Raw genomic sequence first — 18,679 nt, 5'->3', positions numbered from 1 at the left:
CAACACACTCTATATTCCAATGGGAGGTGTGTTACTATCACGTAGGACTCACAAAAGGAAATAGCAGAACACTAATTTAGCTGACCTCCCACCTCCAACCTATAGACAAGCTTAAGAGTCCAAGAGAAAGGATTAGAGATTAGAAGTGGATTTTTATTGCAAGCTGTTGGTGTGCACATATAAGAAGGGGAAAGGCCTTGTTTCTCCTTTATCTCAATGACAGGTTTAAGGAGAACACTCAAGACAGCTGAATATGTATCATGCAGGTTAGAGGAATGTGTTGTCTGGTGACTAAAACCTGAGAAAATTAAAGGACAAGTAATGAGCTGGCTAGCTGCTGTGCTGGAACCAGTCAGCCCTCTTCGAGGTTGTGAGAGGAAAGGATGCAGGAGTTCTTCATGAGCGGGTGCTGGTGTGGGGCTGCCCATCAGGATGACAGAACCCCAACAGCTCAGAGAGACATTAGGTAGAGGTGGACTGCTGAGAACAGGATCTAGAGAAAGGCCTAAACGGTCACTAGGGAAGAAGAACTGCAGGTCAAAGCTGCCCAAAGCTGGGGTGGGGAGCAGAGGGGAATACCCCCTCCCAAGAGAAATTTTAGCCATCTGCCAGGCCCAAAGAACATATAGCAGCTCAAAGCCGTATTGACCAACTCTAAGTATGAACTTTCCTGCTCTCCACCAAATGAATACATGGAGCACAGGGCACTCTTAGGGCAGTGAAACTGTACAACACAAAGAGCAAACTCTAAGGTAAACTGAAGCTATTAGGATGGGGAGAATATATAGGAACTCTATACTTCCTGATCAATTTTTCTGTAGACTTGGCTCCTCTAAATACAAAATGTATTATTAAAAAAAAAAAAAAAAAAAAGAAGTATACATTTTAAATGGGTAAATTCCTTTGCATGTGAGTTACAGCTCAATAAACCTGTTACGAAATAAAAACTATATGCTGTCTACAAAAAACTCACTTCAAATATAGTGACATTGTTAGATTGAAAGTAAAAACTCTTCTAGACGCGTGAGGCAGCATAGTTAACAAAAACAAAAACCCTTGCCCTCATGGAGCTTACATTCTAGTTGACTAGTTGAGTGTACCAAATAATGTGGCTCAAGTGCATAGGGAAATGCAGGTAACCAGGCAAGGTTACACCTACATTTCCACTTACAGGGCAGACAGTTGTTCCTGGAGAACATAGAAAGAGAAGCATGTTGTCACTACAGCCAAAGAATGGAAGGGGCTGTGTCAAATGCAGATGACGCTAAAGTAAAAATCAGGTCCATGGGACTTTCCAATTATGAGCATATTTTGTCTTCAGCAAGAGTAAGGAGGGTGAGGGCATCTGAGATTCTACTGTATCAACTTCTACTTGCCAGTACCCTCAAGATGTTATTCCTGTCATTCTTCTATTGCACCCATTTGAAAAAACTCCAAACCTGAACAGCTACAGCTGAGCATTGCTGGTGAGAAGTCCCCAGATAGACTGATGTCACTGTCAATCTATGGTGTCCAGCTCACTGTTTTTCTCTAGTCCATTCTCTGATTCTCCAGGGCCACTACTTTGAACCATCTGTGCTCTCTGCAGACTTCCATTCCTATCCTCTCTCCACTTTCAGAAGTGGCCACATCACTTGGTTCTCAAATGAAAGCTAAACCATCAGATGCAAACTTTCAACTCCTTACCACATGACACACATGCCTGTGCCCATCAGTCCCCCTCTTTCCATGCCTATGATGTGGATCTCAACCTCCCCACCACCATGTTCAGGAACCTTGGTCTAGAAATGGTCTTGGTCAGCCCTTCCTGCACCCCCTGCCCTATTTTTACCTCTCCTCCACTGGTTCCTGTAATATAATATTTCACAAATGTTTGGTATCCTGACCCAGTTTGAAGCCTTGGCTAAAGGCCAGTCAGTACACCTTCTTGAATAGCTGATTAAGTCCTTTCTTCAACCTCTTCCCTATCTCGTTCTCACATTCCTGGGTCACTACACACCCACCCTAATAGCCCCAGGGCCATGTGTCCAACATCCTGGTATAGCCCTTGTACCCTAGAGCCTACAGAATTATTCAAAACACTCAATCTCAGGAAGCCCACCAAACCTAGCTAATCCCATACTGCTTGATGTAATAAACAGTCTCCTACAATTTTATTTTTTTTTTTTTTACAATTCCACCTTGTTGTTGCCCTTTCCCCAGGTTTAACCCCTAATGACGCTGTGTTGTGGTGTGCTGTGAACACCAGAGACTGTGAATATAAATTTTTAAATGTTTCCGGCCTCCCTCTCTCTTGACCTCAAACATTACTATTACCATAAACAAGTTAAAACAGTTCCATCATTCGCTGCCATTAGCATTTAAACGCTGCCATTAGCACTTAAATGTACTCAAGTTCCCTCCATGGTTAAAAAAAAATCCCTCAACCAAACACAATCCTACCGCTACAGCCTCACCATCACAAACTTCTTGAAAGAGTTGATACTTGATGGTTTTATTTATTTGCAGCCCTCATCCCACTACAACCTACATTTATCCTTATCACAAGATATGCTCTAATTGGGAAAGACAGAAATTACCATAATTCTTCAATTCAAAGATGTACATTCCCTCTCCCCCACATTTTAATAGGATACACCTTGGAAATCAATGCAATTGAAAGCAATGGATCAAAGTTAATTGGCAGGTATAGTTCTTGTTTATACAAAATTAACACGTCTTATTAACAGGTATTTTAGATTCAGTCAAATGCCTATTTTTGAAATTAAAAGTTTTAAAGAAATACTTCTTTAATATTTTCCCAGCAGCCTTTTACTTCACTGACCATTCTCTTCTTGAAATACTCTACTCTCTTGGCCTCTGTGATACCAGTCCTGTTTTTTCCTATCTCAGCTGCTCCTTCTCAGTCTCCTTGTTGTGTTCCTTTTCCAGTCCTCTTCCCACTCGGTCTTCCATGGATGAGCTCATTTACTTTCATGGTTTCAGCTCTGCCCATATGCTGTAGGATAAGCCTGTAGCTCATCTAATGGTAAGTGGGTATAACTTCCACAGACATCTGGTTAACTGACTCTTGTGACCTTCGAGAGGCTAAGGATGATAAATAAATGTGTGGTTACAATGATACTGTATAAGTCAATGAATGTGCTGTACCTGGCCAGATGAGGTGGTCCTTAGCACAAAACCCAAAGTACCTTATAGGCAGAATTTCTCCAGCTTTATAGATACACACTAGGGAGTAATACCACTACCTACCTCATGGGGTTGTTGCGACAATTAACTTACTTTATATAAGGGTTACAACAGTGCTTGGCACATGATAAGTGCCACACGCATCCACTCTGCTATACAGACATTTGTGTTGTCTCCGGTTTGGGGCTATTATGAAAAATGCCATGAACACTCTTGTACACGTCTCCCTACTGCACACAAGCAAAACTACATATAACACATATACCTAGGAGTGGAATTGCTGGGTCATTCGGTATGTTCATGTATAAATTGAACAGAAAAGGGCCAAATTTTTCCAAAACGTCTGCTAATTTATTCTCCCACATGAATGGAAGCTCCTTTTGCTCAACATCTTCACTTGATACTGTCAGACTTTTAAGTAAAAGTGTGTAATGGTATCTTACCTTTTTATTTTGTATTTCTGATTACTGATATTAATCATATTTGCATACATTTATGGAGAATTTCAGATACCTCTTGTGAGTTGGCTGTTCAGTCTTTCATCCATTTCTCTATGATCTTTCTTTTTATTATTCAAGGAAGTATTTATATTCTGGAATCTAGTCCTTTGCGTTATGATTATTCCAAGTATCTCCTCACAACATTAACCAGTTACCATCAAAGTGGATTCATGGCAACCCCATGTGTGTCAGGGTAAAACTGTGCTGCATAGGGTTTTCAATGGCTGATTTTTCAGTAAACCACCAGTCCTTTCTTCCAAGGCACCTGAGTGGACTTGAACCTCAAGCTTTTCAGTTAGCAGCCGAGCACGTTAACCATTCGCACCATTCAGATTCCTCACAGTATAGTTTGTGTTTTCACTCTTTCTGGTATCTCTGGATGAACCAGTCTTAATTTTAATGTAGTCAAGAGATAGATTTATCAGGTTAAGGGAACTCACTTCTGTTTCTAGTTAAATGACTGCTCAATTTTATCAAATACTGTTTCTGTATCTACTGAGATAATCACGTGGTTTTACTCCTTTTATCTGTTAATGGAATGTTGTTAGTTGCCATCAATTCCAACTTTTGGTGACCCCACGTAAGCAAAGTACATTTGGTGGGTTCGAACCTCTCGATGGTTTCGAACCACCCTCTTGGCTAGTAGTTGAGTGCTTAGTAGTTTGCACCACCCAAGGACTCCTCAACACTACTTGTTATAATTTTTAGTGACCCCAATATCTACTTGGATAGTCCTTCCAACCCTGGCCTCAGTTCCTTGGTATCCTCTTCTTTAAAATCTTAGCTCTCCTCCTCTACATCGGCACCTGCTTCTATTATCATACCTTAGGCCTTACCATTAAAAACAACGGCACTCTTAGCAAAGCTGTCAATAATCACAGTTCTACTTCCTCTCCCATCTCACGAGCCCCTCCAGTCGGGCTTTTGTCCGTACCACTCCACTGAAACTGCCTCTGTCAGGATCATCAGTGACTTCTGCACTGCCGAATCCAATGGTCAAGTCTCAGTTCCCATCTTGCTCCATTCACTCCATGACCACAACTTCTGCGAGGCTTTTGGTCCTTTCTTCTTTGGCTCAGAGGTACAGGAGTGATTTAAGAAACAATCTAGCCTCTGACAATTACAGTCTCATGAGGCTGCTTACTTGTGCATCAAACTTTGATATTAACAAATTGCATAAAATTTGGGGGGGGGAAGCACTGTGAGGCTAGAAATATAATTCTCTCTGGTGAAATACGGGCCATTTATCTCTTTAATTGTAATTTGACTTCTATTTTTGCAACGAGTATTACTGTTATATTCAGCAAAGTTAGTTTAAAATATATCTCCTCAGGCAGCCATTTGCATGAAATTGTTTTGAGATTGGGGAGGTTCAGTTCCTTAGTGGGGGTCAGGGTAGATGACGTTAAAGATTTGCACTCATGAAAAATGATCCATTTTTGCCATTTTGAGAATTTACCGTAAGGTTGCTTTGCTCTGGATTGGTGTTCATTACACATGCTCTTCTCTCCTGCCCACCCTGGCAATCTTTCTCCAGTATCACTCACCTCTGCCTTGGCTGTCAGGGAGAAGGGGGTGACAAAAACTACACCAACCTATCTATTCAGAATCTGTGATAAAGAGGGTGTAGACTGAGACTGAAGTTTAGAGAAGCTTAAAAAAAAAAAAAAAGCCACACGAACCCAAACAACAACCCACTACCGTCAAATCAACTCTGACTCATAGCAACCCTATGGGACAGAGTAGAACTGCCCCACAGAGTTTCCAAGGAGCGCCTGGTGGATTTGAACCGCTGACCTTTTGGTTAGCAGCCATAGCACTTAACCACTACACCACCAGGGTTTCCATGTGAACCCAAGATTACCAGAATTATCTCACACAATCTATTTGAGATTAAGCCACTGCTAACTCCTGATCCACTTCTTAAAAACAGTTCTGGCAATTCACAGAAGCAGTTCCCTTAGGAATCTTAGCTAACGCTTGCTATTAGGCTTCTTAACTGAGAAAACAAAACACCCTGATGGCTTTTTTAAAAAATAATTTGAATGTAATTTTTCATAACTGGCCATCAATCCACCAGACTGGCTTGATCAGAAAGATAAGCTGAAATGATGTTGAAAACATCACTAGGGCCCAAATCTAGGTGGAAGAATTTATAATAATTTTAATTTTTCTGTTTATATTTTTATTAAGGGAAAAAAACAAAACTGTTGTCATTAAAATGTTTTTTTAAAACATAATATACAGAAAATACTGCCCAGGGCTGAATATAACCAGACACTGAAATGAAACTCTTGGTTTCAGTTTTGCCTGAGGCCCTTCAAGACAACACACTCTATATTCCAATGGGAGGTGTGTTACTATCACGTAGGACTCACAAAAGGAAATAGCAGAACACTAATTTAGCTGACCTCCCACCTCCAACCTATAGACAAGCTTAAGAGTCCAAGAGAAAGGATTAGAGATTAGAAGTGGATTTTTATTGCAAGCTGTTGGTGTGCACATATAAGAAGGGGAAAGGCCTTGTTTCTCCTTTATCTCAATGACAGGTTTAAGGAGAACACTCAAGACAGCTGAATATGTATCATGCAGGTTAGAGGAATGTGTTGTCTGGTGACTAAAACCTGAGAAAATTAAAGGACAAGTAATGAGCTGGCTAGCTGCTGTGCTGGAACCAGTCAGCCCTCTTCGAGGTTGTGAGAGGAAAGGATGCAGGAGTTCTTCATGAGCGGGTGCTGGTGTGGGGCTGCCCATCAGGATGACAGAACCCCAACAGCTCAGAGAGACATTAGGTAGAGGTGGACTGCTGAGAACAGGATCTAGAGAAAGGCCTAAACGGTCACTAGGGAAGAAGAACTGCAGGTCAAAGCTGCCCAAAGCTGGGGTGGGGAGCAGAGGGGAATACCCCCTCCCAAGAGAAATTTTAGCCATCTGCCAGGCCCAAAGAACATATAGCAGCTCAAAGCCGTATTGACCAACTCTAAGTATGAACTTTCCTGCTCTCCACCAAATGAATACATGGAGCACAGGGCACTCTTAGGGCAGTGAAACTGTACAACACAAAGAGCAAACTCTAAGGTAAACTGAAGCTATTAGGATGGGGAGAATATATAGGAACTCTATACTTCCTGATCAATTTTTCTGTAGACTTGGCTCCTCTAAATACAAAATGTATTATTAAAAAAAAAAAAAAAAAAAGAAGTATACATTTTAAATGGGTAAATTCCTTTGCATGTGAGTTACAGCTCAATAAACCTGTTACGAAATAAAAACTATATGCTGTCTACAAAAAACTCACTTCAAATATAGTGACATTGTTAGATTGAAAGTAAAAACTCTTCTAGACGCGTGAGGCAGCATAGTTAACAAAAACAAAAACCCTTGCCCTCATGGAGCTTACATTCTAGTTGACTAGTTGAGTGTACCAAATAATGTGGCTCAAGTGCATAGGGAAATGCAGGTAACCAGGCAAGGTTACACCTACATTTCCACTTACAGGGCAGACAGTTGTTCCTGGAGAACATAGAAAGAGAAGCATGTTGTCACTACAGCCAAAGAATGGAAGGGGCTGTGTCAAATGCAGATGACGCTAAAGTAAAAATCAGGTCCATGGGACTTTCCAATTATGAGCATATTTTGTCTTCAGCAAGAGTAAGGAGGGTGAGGGCATCTGAGATTCTACTGTATCAACTTCTACTTGCCAGTACCCTCAAGATGTTATTCCTGTCATTCTTCTATTGCACCCATTTGAAAAAACTCCAAACCTGAACAGCTACAGCTGAGCATTGCTGGTGAGAAGTCCCCAGATAGACTGATGTCACTGTCAATCTATGGTGTCCAGCTCACTGTTTTTCTCTAGTCCATTCTCTGATTCTCCAGGGCCACTACTTTGAACCATCTGTGCTCTCTGCAGACTTCCATTCCTATCCTCTCTCCACTTTCAGAAGTGGCCACATCACTTGGTTCTCAAATGAAAGCTAAACCATCAGATGCAAACTTTCAACTCCTTACCACATGACACACATGCCTGTGCCCATCAGTCCCCCTCTTTCCATGCCTATGATGTGGATCTCAACCTCCCCACCACCATGTTCAGGAACCTTGGTCTAGAAATGGTCTTGGTCAGCCCTTCCTGCACCCCCTGCCCTATTTTTACCTCTCCTCCACTGGTTCCTGTAATATAATATTTCACAAATGTTTGGTATCCTGACCCAGTTTGAAGCCTTGGCTAAAGGCCAGTCAGTACACCTTCTTGAATAGCTGATTAAGTCCTTTCTTCAACCTCTTCCCTATCTCGTTCTCACATTCCTGGGTCACTACACACCCACCCTAATAGCCCCAGGGCCATGTGTCCAACATCCTGGTATAGCCCTTGTACCCTAGAGCCTACAGAATTATTCAAAACACTCAATCTCAGGAAGCCCACCAAACCTAGCTAATCCCATACTGCTTGATGTAATAAACAGTCTCCTACAATTTTATTTTTTTTTTTTTTACAATTCCACCTTGTTGTTGCCCTTTCCCCAGGTTTAACCCCTAATGACGCTGTGTTGTGGTGTGCTGTGAACACCAGAGACTGTGAATATAAATTTTTAAATGTTTCCGGCCTCCCTCTCTCTTGACCTCAAACATTACTATTACCATAAACAAGTTAAAACAGTTCCATCATTCGCTGCCATTAGCATTTAAACGCTGCCATTAGCACTTAAATGTACTCAAGTTCCCTCCATGGTTAAAAAAAAATCCCTCAACCAAACACAATCCTACCGCTACAGCCTCACCATCACAAACTTCTTGAAAGAGTTGATACTTGATGGTTTTATTTATTTGCAGCCCTCATCCCACTACAACCTACATTTATCCTTATCACAAGATATGCTCTAATTGGGAAAGACAGAAATTACCATAATTCTTCAATTCAAAGATGTACATTCCCTCTCCCCCACATTTTAATAGGATACACCTTGGAAATCAATGCAATTGAAAGCAATGGATCAAAGTTAATTGGCAGGTATAGTTCTTGTTTATACAAAATTAACACGTCTTATTAACAGGTATTTTAGATTCAGTCAAATGCCTATTTTTGAAATTAAAAGTTTTAAAGAAATACTTCTTTAATATTTTCCCAGCAGCCTTTTACTTCACTGACCATTCTCTTCTTGAAATACTCTACTCTCTTGGCCTCTGTGATACCAGTCCTGTTTTTTCCTATCTCAGCTGCTCCTTCTCAGTCTCCTTGTTGTGTTCCTTTTCCAGTCCTCTTCCCACTCGGTCTTCCATGGATGAGCTCATTTACTTTCATGGTTTCAGCTCTGCCCATATGCTGTAGGATAAGCCTGTAGCTCATCTAATGGTAAGTGGGTATAACTTCCACAGACATCTGGTTAACTGACTCTTGTGACCTTCGAGAGGCTAAGGATGATAAATAAATGTGTGGTTACAATGATACTGTATAAGTCAATGAATGTGCTGTACCTGGCCAGATGAGGTGGTCCTTAGCACAAAACCCAAAGTACCTTATAGGCAGAATTTCTCCAGCTTTATAGATACACACTAGCCTGGGTCTACAAGGGGTCACTTATGCTTTCAGGTTTCATGACACCTATTGAACATTATCATCGTCACGATGCAGTGCCTTACCCACCCACCCCCATTCCTGGCCTTTGCTCCTGTAATATTTTAGCCTTAGATCAGTGTGCTGACTTACTCCCAATTCCCCAGCACCTACCACCTCTGCCACTTGCCCCAAACATGCACCTCTTCCTGTTCTTCTTCTAGTATACATGATTTCCAGACAGCACAAGTCAAATACAAACCGTTACCCACCATTTCTTCATTCACAAATATTTATTGAGCACCTACTATACACTGCACACCATGTTAGGTTTTGGGATGCAAGTGACATAAGAAATCACCCCTGCCCTCGAGGAGCTTACAATCTAGAAGGGTAGACAGACAATACACAATGAACCAATACATGAAATAATTACAGGTTGTGATACGTGCCATGTCAGCTATAAACAGGGTGATGTGATAGAGGATAGATAGGGAACACCTACTTTTTAAAAAGAATAATGAGGAAAGGCTTCTCTGAGAAAGTGGTTAAAAGCTGGGTTTGACGCGTAGCTCCCCACTTACACGCTATATGACCTCAGACAAGTCACCCACCCTCTTAGAATCTTGTTTCCACGTTTGTAAAACGCAGCATTTTACATGGACAATCATACCAAACTCAGTAAATGCTCACTACTGCCAATGATCACGAAAACTCAGTATCTTCTGCTTTACAAGGCCTTTCATGATCTAGCTTTTGTATACTTCCTAATATTCCTTAGCAAATTTCTGGCTATTCCCAACTTTGTCCTCTCTGTACTTAACAAAGTTCTCATTAACCCTCATGTTTTTACTCATGTTAATCTAATCAGTTACATGCTCCATCTCTGTACTCCCTGTACTTCACCTTTTCACAATGTAATTGTAACCTATTTCAATCAATTGTAATATTCTACTGGAGGGCAACTTTGGTGAGGGTAGGTACCATATCTATAGTCACAGGGCCTGGTACGAGTTTTGGCACATGGTGAGACCAAAAACCAAACCCACTGCCGTTGAGTCGATTCCGACTCATAGCGACCCTATAGGATAGAGTAGAACTGCACCACAGAGTTTCCAAGGAGCACCTGGCGGATTCAAACCACTGACCTCTTGATTAGCAGCCATAGCACTTAACCACTACACCACCAGGATTTCCTGGCACATGATAGGAACTCAAATATCTGAAGACTGAAACATTTGTAAGCCAAGAGGAGAAGCAGTAGAAAAATGAAGGACATGGAAGAGGGGAAGTCTGGTGAAGGAAGGTCCTTAAGACGGGAGGCAACAAGGGTCAAAGGCCCATGTTGCTGAATTGAAACCCCACCTCCTCCTCTGAGACATAAGTAAATTTAGTTAGAATGAAGGTGGACATAGGTGGAGGGATAGGATGTGGAGAGAAACCATACTGATGGACTGACTCTTTTAATTGTAATAAGGGTGTGGTTTGAAAAGGGACAAGGGGAGTGGTAAGATTTATAATTACTGACGAGGAGAATGGGCAAAGGAACTATGTAATGCCAAGTAAAAAGACTGATAGATGACTGAGGGGAGGGGCTGAGAATACTTAGTTTAAGGTTTGATAATGAAGGAGCCATCTAAGCTGGACAACAAATATAGGGAAAGTACAGGGGGGCTGATGTATGGTGAAATGGTGCTGTGAACACCAGGGACCGTGAACATAACAAATCTTGACATGTATCCGGCTTCCCTTTCTTGATTTGGGGTGACTAGAGGTCTCAATACAAAGAATGCTACCAGTGTGGTTCATTAGAGCAAATACAACAGGTCAAGAACTGTTCTAAGAGGTTCTTAGACAGCAACTCATTCTCTGATCTCGCATGCCACTTAAACTAAACATCAAGCTCATCACTGTCTCCCCTAAATAATGAATCTTCATTCTAAAGGTCGCCTGTCTCTATAAATAGCCTTGTTATCCTCCAAGTTATCCCAGTTTTGAGAAGTAGCCACAGTCCTTATGCCTATATCCACTCAGTCACCAAAGCTGTAGTCTTCCTTTAAAACAGCTCCAGTATCCATTATTTCCTTATTACTATTGTCATCATTTGGACCCAGTTCTCATAATTTTTATGTCTAGTTTCACATACTAGTCTTCTAACTAGCCTAGCTAATTAATGTCACTTTAGTTTAGACAGAGGGCTTCTGAGGCTGGTCGGGGTCAGACTCCCAATTCCTCAACGTATTCACTGTGACTCTGGGATCATTTTACCTAAATCTGTTTCTTTATTTGTAAAATGGGGATGTCACTTTCTTTTGAAGGCTGCTGTGAGGAATGAGACATTCTTGTAAACTTCTTAGCAAAAAGTTTAATTCTAGTTAAGAATTCAATTGATCATAAGCCCTATGAAGTCTAGGACTAGATCTTTTATACTACTCTATCCCACACACACTTATTAACACATACTGAATAAACATTTCTTCAATAGTTTGATGAATGACAAAATAAGAGGTATATTCTATGTGATAACATGACAACACTCTGCACTTAAAAGTTTCCAGAGTGTAAAATAAAGACAGGAAGAAGTAGTAAAAGCCATTCAGAAATAAAAAGTAGCTTGAGAAATAATGAATATGGTATGTCAATCAAGAAAACACTATACCATGAACATTTGAAAACAGCAATCTTTTTCTTTCCCCACAGTAGTCCTTAGAGCACTAAGAATGAGATCTCATTGGAAACATAAAAAAATACAAAGTGAAACAGGCAAAGCGTTCCCATGTTTTTTGTTTTGTTTTATTTAGCCTTACCACTTTTCCAGTTTGGGTTGGGCTGCCTTTGGCTTGGGAGATCCTACTGGCTTTGGGGAGCTCAGAAAGGCCAAGATGGAGCCTACAGGAAGAGGAAAAAGAGAGCTGGCTACTAAGGGCTGGCCCTAGGCACAAAGAGTTAAAAAAAAAAAAAAAAAAGTGACAAGATTTTTTTAACTATAAATGGAAAATGTAGTCTGACAAAGCAATTCGGCTACTTCACAGCACGAGTAAAACTTTGAGAGAAATCATTTGGATAATCACATGTAGATGTTTCGAAACATGTCATGTAGATGTATTTGACACAGAGGTAGCCTGGGAAAACCTCTGCCAGTTACCTCCAAGTCAGTTAACCCAGGGCAGAAGGGCAGAGGGCTTTAGTGCAGAGGCTTGCACTGAAACAGATGTTGCACTTTCTTGGAAAATATGGTTAGTCCAACCAAAAGGAAAGATATGAATCCAAAACTACAAAAATGTTCATACCCTTTGACCCAGAAATTAAACCTCTAGGAATTCACTGCAGGATTATGAGATGCAATCTAAAAAGTCCAATGAGTAAAAGTTATATGAATCATGGCACAGCCATACAACAGAATATCATGCAATTAATAAAGGTTGGCATAGTTCTTAATGACATTAAATTATAATGCCTGTAGGTTGAGAAAAAAAAATACAAAATTATACTGAAAATATATGAAAAACATTAGTTAAAAACATGCACAAATAGCAAAGAGACTGGCAAGAAATATGCGAAAATATTAAAAGTGACACTTTTTTTTTCTGGATAGAACTACAGGTAATTGTTATTTTTCCTTACACTTCCTATATTGTCTAAACTCTCCACAATGAGCACATATTACTGACATAAACAAAAACATTATTCAACCAGGTAAGTATTAGAGGAGAACAGGCATTTTTATACAGCTTTATTCTTCTCTAGGAACAGGGGTCTGGTTCCTAACAAAAATGGCAATTCCAAACCAATCTAACAGAAGTGTCAGGCTCTTAAAAGCCAGAGACATTCTTAAATTATTTTTCACAATTTTTACCATATTCATGTAGAACTGTAGCAGAATAGCTGGTGAATCAGGTTGAATCATCAATCGCCTATCTAAATAACAACTCCATGCTCCCACACGACACAAATCCAGGGCCACCACTCCAATGTCATACCCTAGTTTAAATGGTGCACTGCTCCAAGTTTCTAAGATGGAAAGAGCTGGGCAATAATTCAATGACATTCCATAGAAATATATGTTCAAAGCTGTAGGGAAAATGTTTACTAAAAGCAAAAATTAAACTGTTAAGCGTTTTTTTAACTAGTATCTGGGGGATAGAAAAAAATGACTGGCAAACCTGAGAATAAAGCTAGAGCTTTGTAAATATCAACTTTACTTAAAAAGGCAAAGCGTAACTAATGAATACTTTATTGGCAGAAGAAAAATAAACACCTCGGTTATTAAATGGCAAATGTCCAGGATTGGTCTCAAGGCAAAAGGTCTGAATATCAAAGTTGGAATAGTCTCTGTTCAACAGTTTTACCTAAAATCCAGAGTCTTACTTTACTTCAAACTCCTTGAGACTCCATTTAAAGGAAATTATGCCAAGAGTTAACAGATTAACTTAATTATACGTGGTATCTCTCATCTATGCAATATCACGTTTTCATTTTAGCCTTCCTGAAAAACATTCCAAAAATGAAACCCGTTGCCATCAAGTCAATCCCAACTCATAGCAACCCTACAGGACAGAGCAGAACTGCACCCATAGAGCTTCCAAGGAGCACCTGGTGGATTTGAACTGCCAACCTTTTGCTTAGCAGCTGTAGCACTTAACCACTACACCACCAGGGTTTCCTGAAATACATTATGATCAAATAAATGCCATATAACCTAAATTCACCTCGACTGCTTTATCTGGCCTTTATAATTATCCTATGGTCAGAAGTGGAAATAAAATACTCTCACCTAAGGGTCAGAAAGTGAGCGTAAGCAGACATTTGGCGTGAAGCTATATTCAGCACCAATTACAGTCAGGAGTTACCAAAGCAGGAAAAGCCCTTAACATTTCTAAGTGAAGAAAGATAAAAATGCAGGCTGGTTAAGTGATTTTAAGACTAATAACTCCAAGTCCTTTCCTTGAACAAGATACCCCAGATGAGTACTAGTTGGCTGACTACAATTAACAGCTAAGATGACCCCTTCCAAAACAGCATTAAGCAGAAACCTGTCTCAGCAAAACGAACTGCTAAAAAGTCAGGGTCTTGGCAAAAATATTTAGTGACCAAACTAAACAAAAGATAATAGCTTGATAATCATGACACTGCCATAAGGCCAATGGTATAAAGTACTTACCTTCAAAGTTATGTAAACAATATAAACCCCCATTTTAAGATTATAAACTTAAAAATTTATATAAAGTGTTAGTTGCCTGTATGAGATCAATTAAAAATGTACATGTCAGTTCAGTGTAAAGCACCAAAAATGAACACTAAAACTGTTCACATAAGATAGTGGAAAGGAAACAACGCACGACTACAAAAGCATGGGAATCAGTTACAAGAACCAAGTAAACTAACTTCTATTAAGATTTTCATTTACCTTTTACAACTATGTTGGTTACATGGGGGGGGGTCTCTGAGCATCTAAACGGTAGCAAAATGATAACAGATATACATCATTTCTTTATTAACAAATTATACCACACAAATCAGTTTACTTTTTCTGGTTACAAAGTTAACAGAAATTGCATCTGTATTTAGAGCAGCAACACAAAATCTTACTAAGAAGAAATTCTACATCTAGACCAAAGGACTAGAAATCTGATGACTAGGATGGTATAGTTAGCAACTATGGTGCAACCGCTGCTGGAAGATCCCAATTTTTTCCATGACTTTAATAATCAGCAGCCCTCCCTATGAGATAATACATGAAGTAAGGGAATGATGTAGCCAAAGAAGGGATGATGTAGAAAACCCATGAAATTAAATCAAAAGGAGCACAGAAAGGCCATGAAAACTGAAGAAGGTGCAAAAGACCAAGCAGAGACAAGTCAGCTCCCTAGAGTTACATGGGCCATGAAGTCGTGTGTCCCTGTTCTAACTGAAAACAAAGAGACCTCATCTGGGCACTTCAGTTTGAGAAATCAGTTAGTTGGATAAGTGAAAAAAAAAAAGGGTGTTATTTTTCAAGGAAGTAGGCACAGCTTAGAGAAATCTAAACATCAGGAAAATATTAAAATCTTTGAGAACCCAAAAGTTCTTTAAGAAGGCAAATGAAGCAAACGGAACTTCAGATGAAAATTTTTCTGTAAGCGGAAAAATTCAGCTTCCTCAGTGATTTTTTAAAAGCAAATGCAGTACAGAAGAGTGTGTTTCAAAATGCATCTAGAACCACAGGGGCTCCTTGGAGTGTTTGATGGCAGCACAGAGCAAGACAAGTGCTCTGACCCTTCCTCACTTCAGTTAAAACATTTCTAATTATTTTATCTTTCATGGTTTCAGTAAAGATTTCCTTTTCCAATAATGAGATCTGCTGCCACCCTATTCCTTTTTTGTTTGTTTGTTTTAGTCTGAAGGTCAATTATTTGAGCTTCAGAGTATACTGTTGAGAAGTGCAATCAGTGATCTCAAACAATTTTTCCATGTCAATGTTATGAAAACCTAAAAAGTTTCAACAAATACATATTATTCAGTAAAATAAGTGAACAAACTAAGTTTTTAAGGAGAAATTAAACTGTTATTCCCACCTCCCCTAAATCTGTTCTTTGATGCCAGTAAGCTCTCATTATTTATGGAGAGTGTGACGAAAATTCTAACATTCTACCCACACCTTTCCCGCCAAACATTTCATTCAATGGGTCCATGGAATCTCCTTTTTGAGAAAGCAAGCCTTCAAATTTACAGAAAACTCTAGACTGAGAATGTACAGTTACCAAATACAACACATATTAGGTCAGGGCAGAATCTGCAGAGTGTTCTTCAACATAATCACGAATAAAGAACAGCCAAATCCCAGAACTTCATTCTGCATTCATTAACAATGTCAAAGTGTAAATGGCAATCAGGGCAAAATGCATTATCAAAGGCCATTTTCTTTGATGGGATCAGGGAGAAAACTGAAACTGCAGAAGAAAAGTGCAGCCCAAGCTTTGGCCACTTATCAAGGCTTCATTACTTCAATGAAATCTCTGTGGAAAAGGCCCATTCAGCAAACATAACTCCTTCCATTATTTTTTTTTCTTTCACATCAGGTAAGGAGGCCTGGTGGCACCGTGTTTAGGCACTGGGCTGCTAACCGAAAGGTCTGTGGTTCAAATTCATCAGTCGCTCTTCAGGAGAAAGATGTGGCAAACGTGGCAGTCTGCTTCCGTATAAAGATTACAGCCTTGGAAACCCTGCGTGGCAGTTCTACTCTGTCCTATAGGGTCACTATGAGTCAGAATCAACTTGATGGCCGGCAGTGAGTTAGGGTTTGGTCACATCAGGTTAAACATAAGTTGCTGTCATTCTAGAATAATTACATCTTTTTTTCTTAATTAGAAAAAAGTTTACTTGAATATTTACATACGTTATTGCCATTTACTACAACCAAAAAAAATTTTTTAACTAATTTGTAGAATCCATTCAGTAACATATGAAATTGAAATCCATCACTTAGAAAGATACAGTTATGGCTGAATGTATCTGATGCTCAGGGTACACCATGAATAAGAAATATCCTTGCATGTCGTTTGGTTCTTGCTGCAGTCATCTGTGTTCATCTCTCGGAAAGCAAAAGAATCCATTTGTTCATCTCTCAGAAAGCAAAAGAATCCATGTGAAATTTCAATAAATATCAAAGTAACTGCTCAAAAAATAGGTTCCACGGACCAAAGATCCAATAAAGAGCAGTTGTGATTAATGATTCCTAGAATCCAAGGAGTCCTCCTCAGTCCAATGAGATGATGTCAGGAATGTTACTTCCACTGCTGGTTATGACCCCTGTCTCACTCCTGCTGCTGGATGAGCTAACATGAGTACTGCTCTCATGGGGGCTGGTGGTGGTGACAGACGTACTGCTTGCTGTTAAGGGTGAGGTGAGACTATCCAAAAACATAGGAGGACAGTACTGCTTGAAACAAACAATGATGCCGATGAGGAAGAGGCTACATTGATTTTAAATAAAGAGACTAGAGACGGTTAGATACGCACAAGTGATAGCCACATACTTAAATCCTACTGGGATTTTAAAATTTCTCAAAATTTCACAGCTTTGGGTGGAAGGTGGCATGAATTTAGCTATTTTACATTATTTTGTGAATGCAGCATTTTCTTGATTCTCTGAAAAGTTGTAGAACTTGATGGTTGACCACATACATTGGTAAAAATACAAATAATGTCAATAATAACTGAAGTTAATATTAAATATTGGCCCCATAATTATGACTCATACGAAATCTTAATTTGCTCATTAAATGTATTTAGATGGGCTTTAAATGAACACTGTAAAAAGCTAGTAATTACTTATTTTTAATGGTATTAAGCAAAAATGCTAATGTAAAATTCAAAAAACCTTTCATAATTTAACATCAGTTAGACACTTTATGTGTATGCTCAGAACAATGATCTCATGTAATCATAAAATCTGGGAATGAATCTTAAAGACCTAATCTAATCTTCTTTGTCATGCTTGCTTGACATCCTCCCTCCAAGTGTTCACATCTCAAGTCCCCTCACCATCCTGGTTGCTGATTCCCAAACAAATTAAAAACTGAATTTAATATTCTAACATTGACCAAGAGGAGTAGAGACAGGTAAGTGCCGCAAGCTTAAGTTTACATCGCCAGAGCATATTCTATGTGAGGAACAACCGTACTGATGTTAGCAAAATAAGTGAGGTCTAGTATACACTGTAAGAGATTTCCTAAATTTCATCTTTAGTTTTATTGTATGAAAGAAGAACAGTTAGGCTATTTGATCAATATCTTTCACTCTATACATTAATCTAGCTATCATTGGATATACTGGATTAAAAACTCAAAACCAAACCCAGTGCCGTCGAGTTGATTCCGACTCATAGCGACCCTGTTGGACAGAGTAGAGCTGTCCCATAGAGTTTCCAAGGAGCACCTGGCGGATTCGAACTGCCAACCCTTTGGTTAGCAGCTGTAGCACTTAACCACTACACCACCAGGGTTTCCAATGCTGCATTACAGAACAGGAATTCAGAACTGAAGCTGTTTGGACTACAGACCTTCAAGGCCCATAAAACAGAAACAACCTCAGGTTTAAGCTGCCAGTTAGTGGAAGGCAACAATTAAAATTCAGGCTGCCTTTCAAAAAAAGTAATTTAATGTTTATAATGGGTAAATGTCTTTTGGTTTGTAATAAAATGAGTTCATAATCAAATGAGTGCCACACACAAAAGGACTCAAGTGGGAGAGGTAATTGTTCTTAAAAAGCTTCCAAGGAGCTCTAAATATAATGCATTTGTCAGGTATTAAAATTCTTCTCTTAAAGCAAACCAGTTTCCAACTTTTCACTAAAATTGGAGAAGAATTTGGCAAAAAAAAAGCCCAGTTAAATTTTTATTCCTTCTACCTCTCAAGCAATTTTTGCCTGCCTAGTAATAAAAAGGTCCTGTCTTTGA

General features: G+C 39.5%; 1 protein-coding gene across 10 annotated transcripts in view; it reads right to left on the bottom strand.

The window, feature by feature from the left end:
• PIAS2 (protein inhibitor of activated STAT 2) overlaps window positions 1–18,679 on the bottom strand; it is a 124,562-nt gene that overhangs the window by 17,551 nt on the left and 88,332 nt on the right. For 4 of the 10 annotated variants that reach the window (XM_064294559.1, XM_064294562.1, XM_064294561.1 and 1 more), the window contains exon 14: window positions 12,175–17,161. The exons of 1 other annotated variant lie outside the window; for it this stretch is intronic. In XM_064294559.1, coding sequence (XP_064150629.1) covers window positions 16,979–17,161 — 183 coding nt within the window. In that variant the 3' untranslated portion in view covers window positions 12,175–16,978. 5 more of the 10 variants (XM_064294564.1, XM_064294568.1, XM_064294560.1 and 2 more) reach the window with 5 other exon arrangements.

This window comes from Loxodonta africana, chromosome 11 (assembly GCF_030014295.1).
Source record: "Loxodonta africana isolate mLoxAfr1 chromosome 11, mLoxAfr1.hap2, whole genome shotgun sequence".
Lineage (NCBI taxonomy): Eukaryota > Metazoa > Chordata > Mammalia > Proboscidea > Elephantidae > Loxodonta > Loxodonta africana.
The sequence above is the reverse complement of the archived record's forward strand: the minus strand, read 5'-3'. Positions and strand labels throughout refer to the sequence as shown.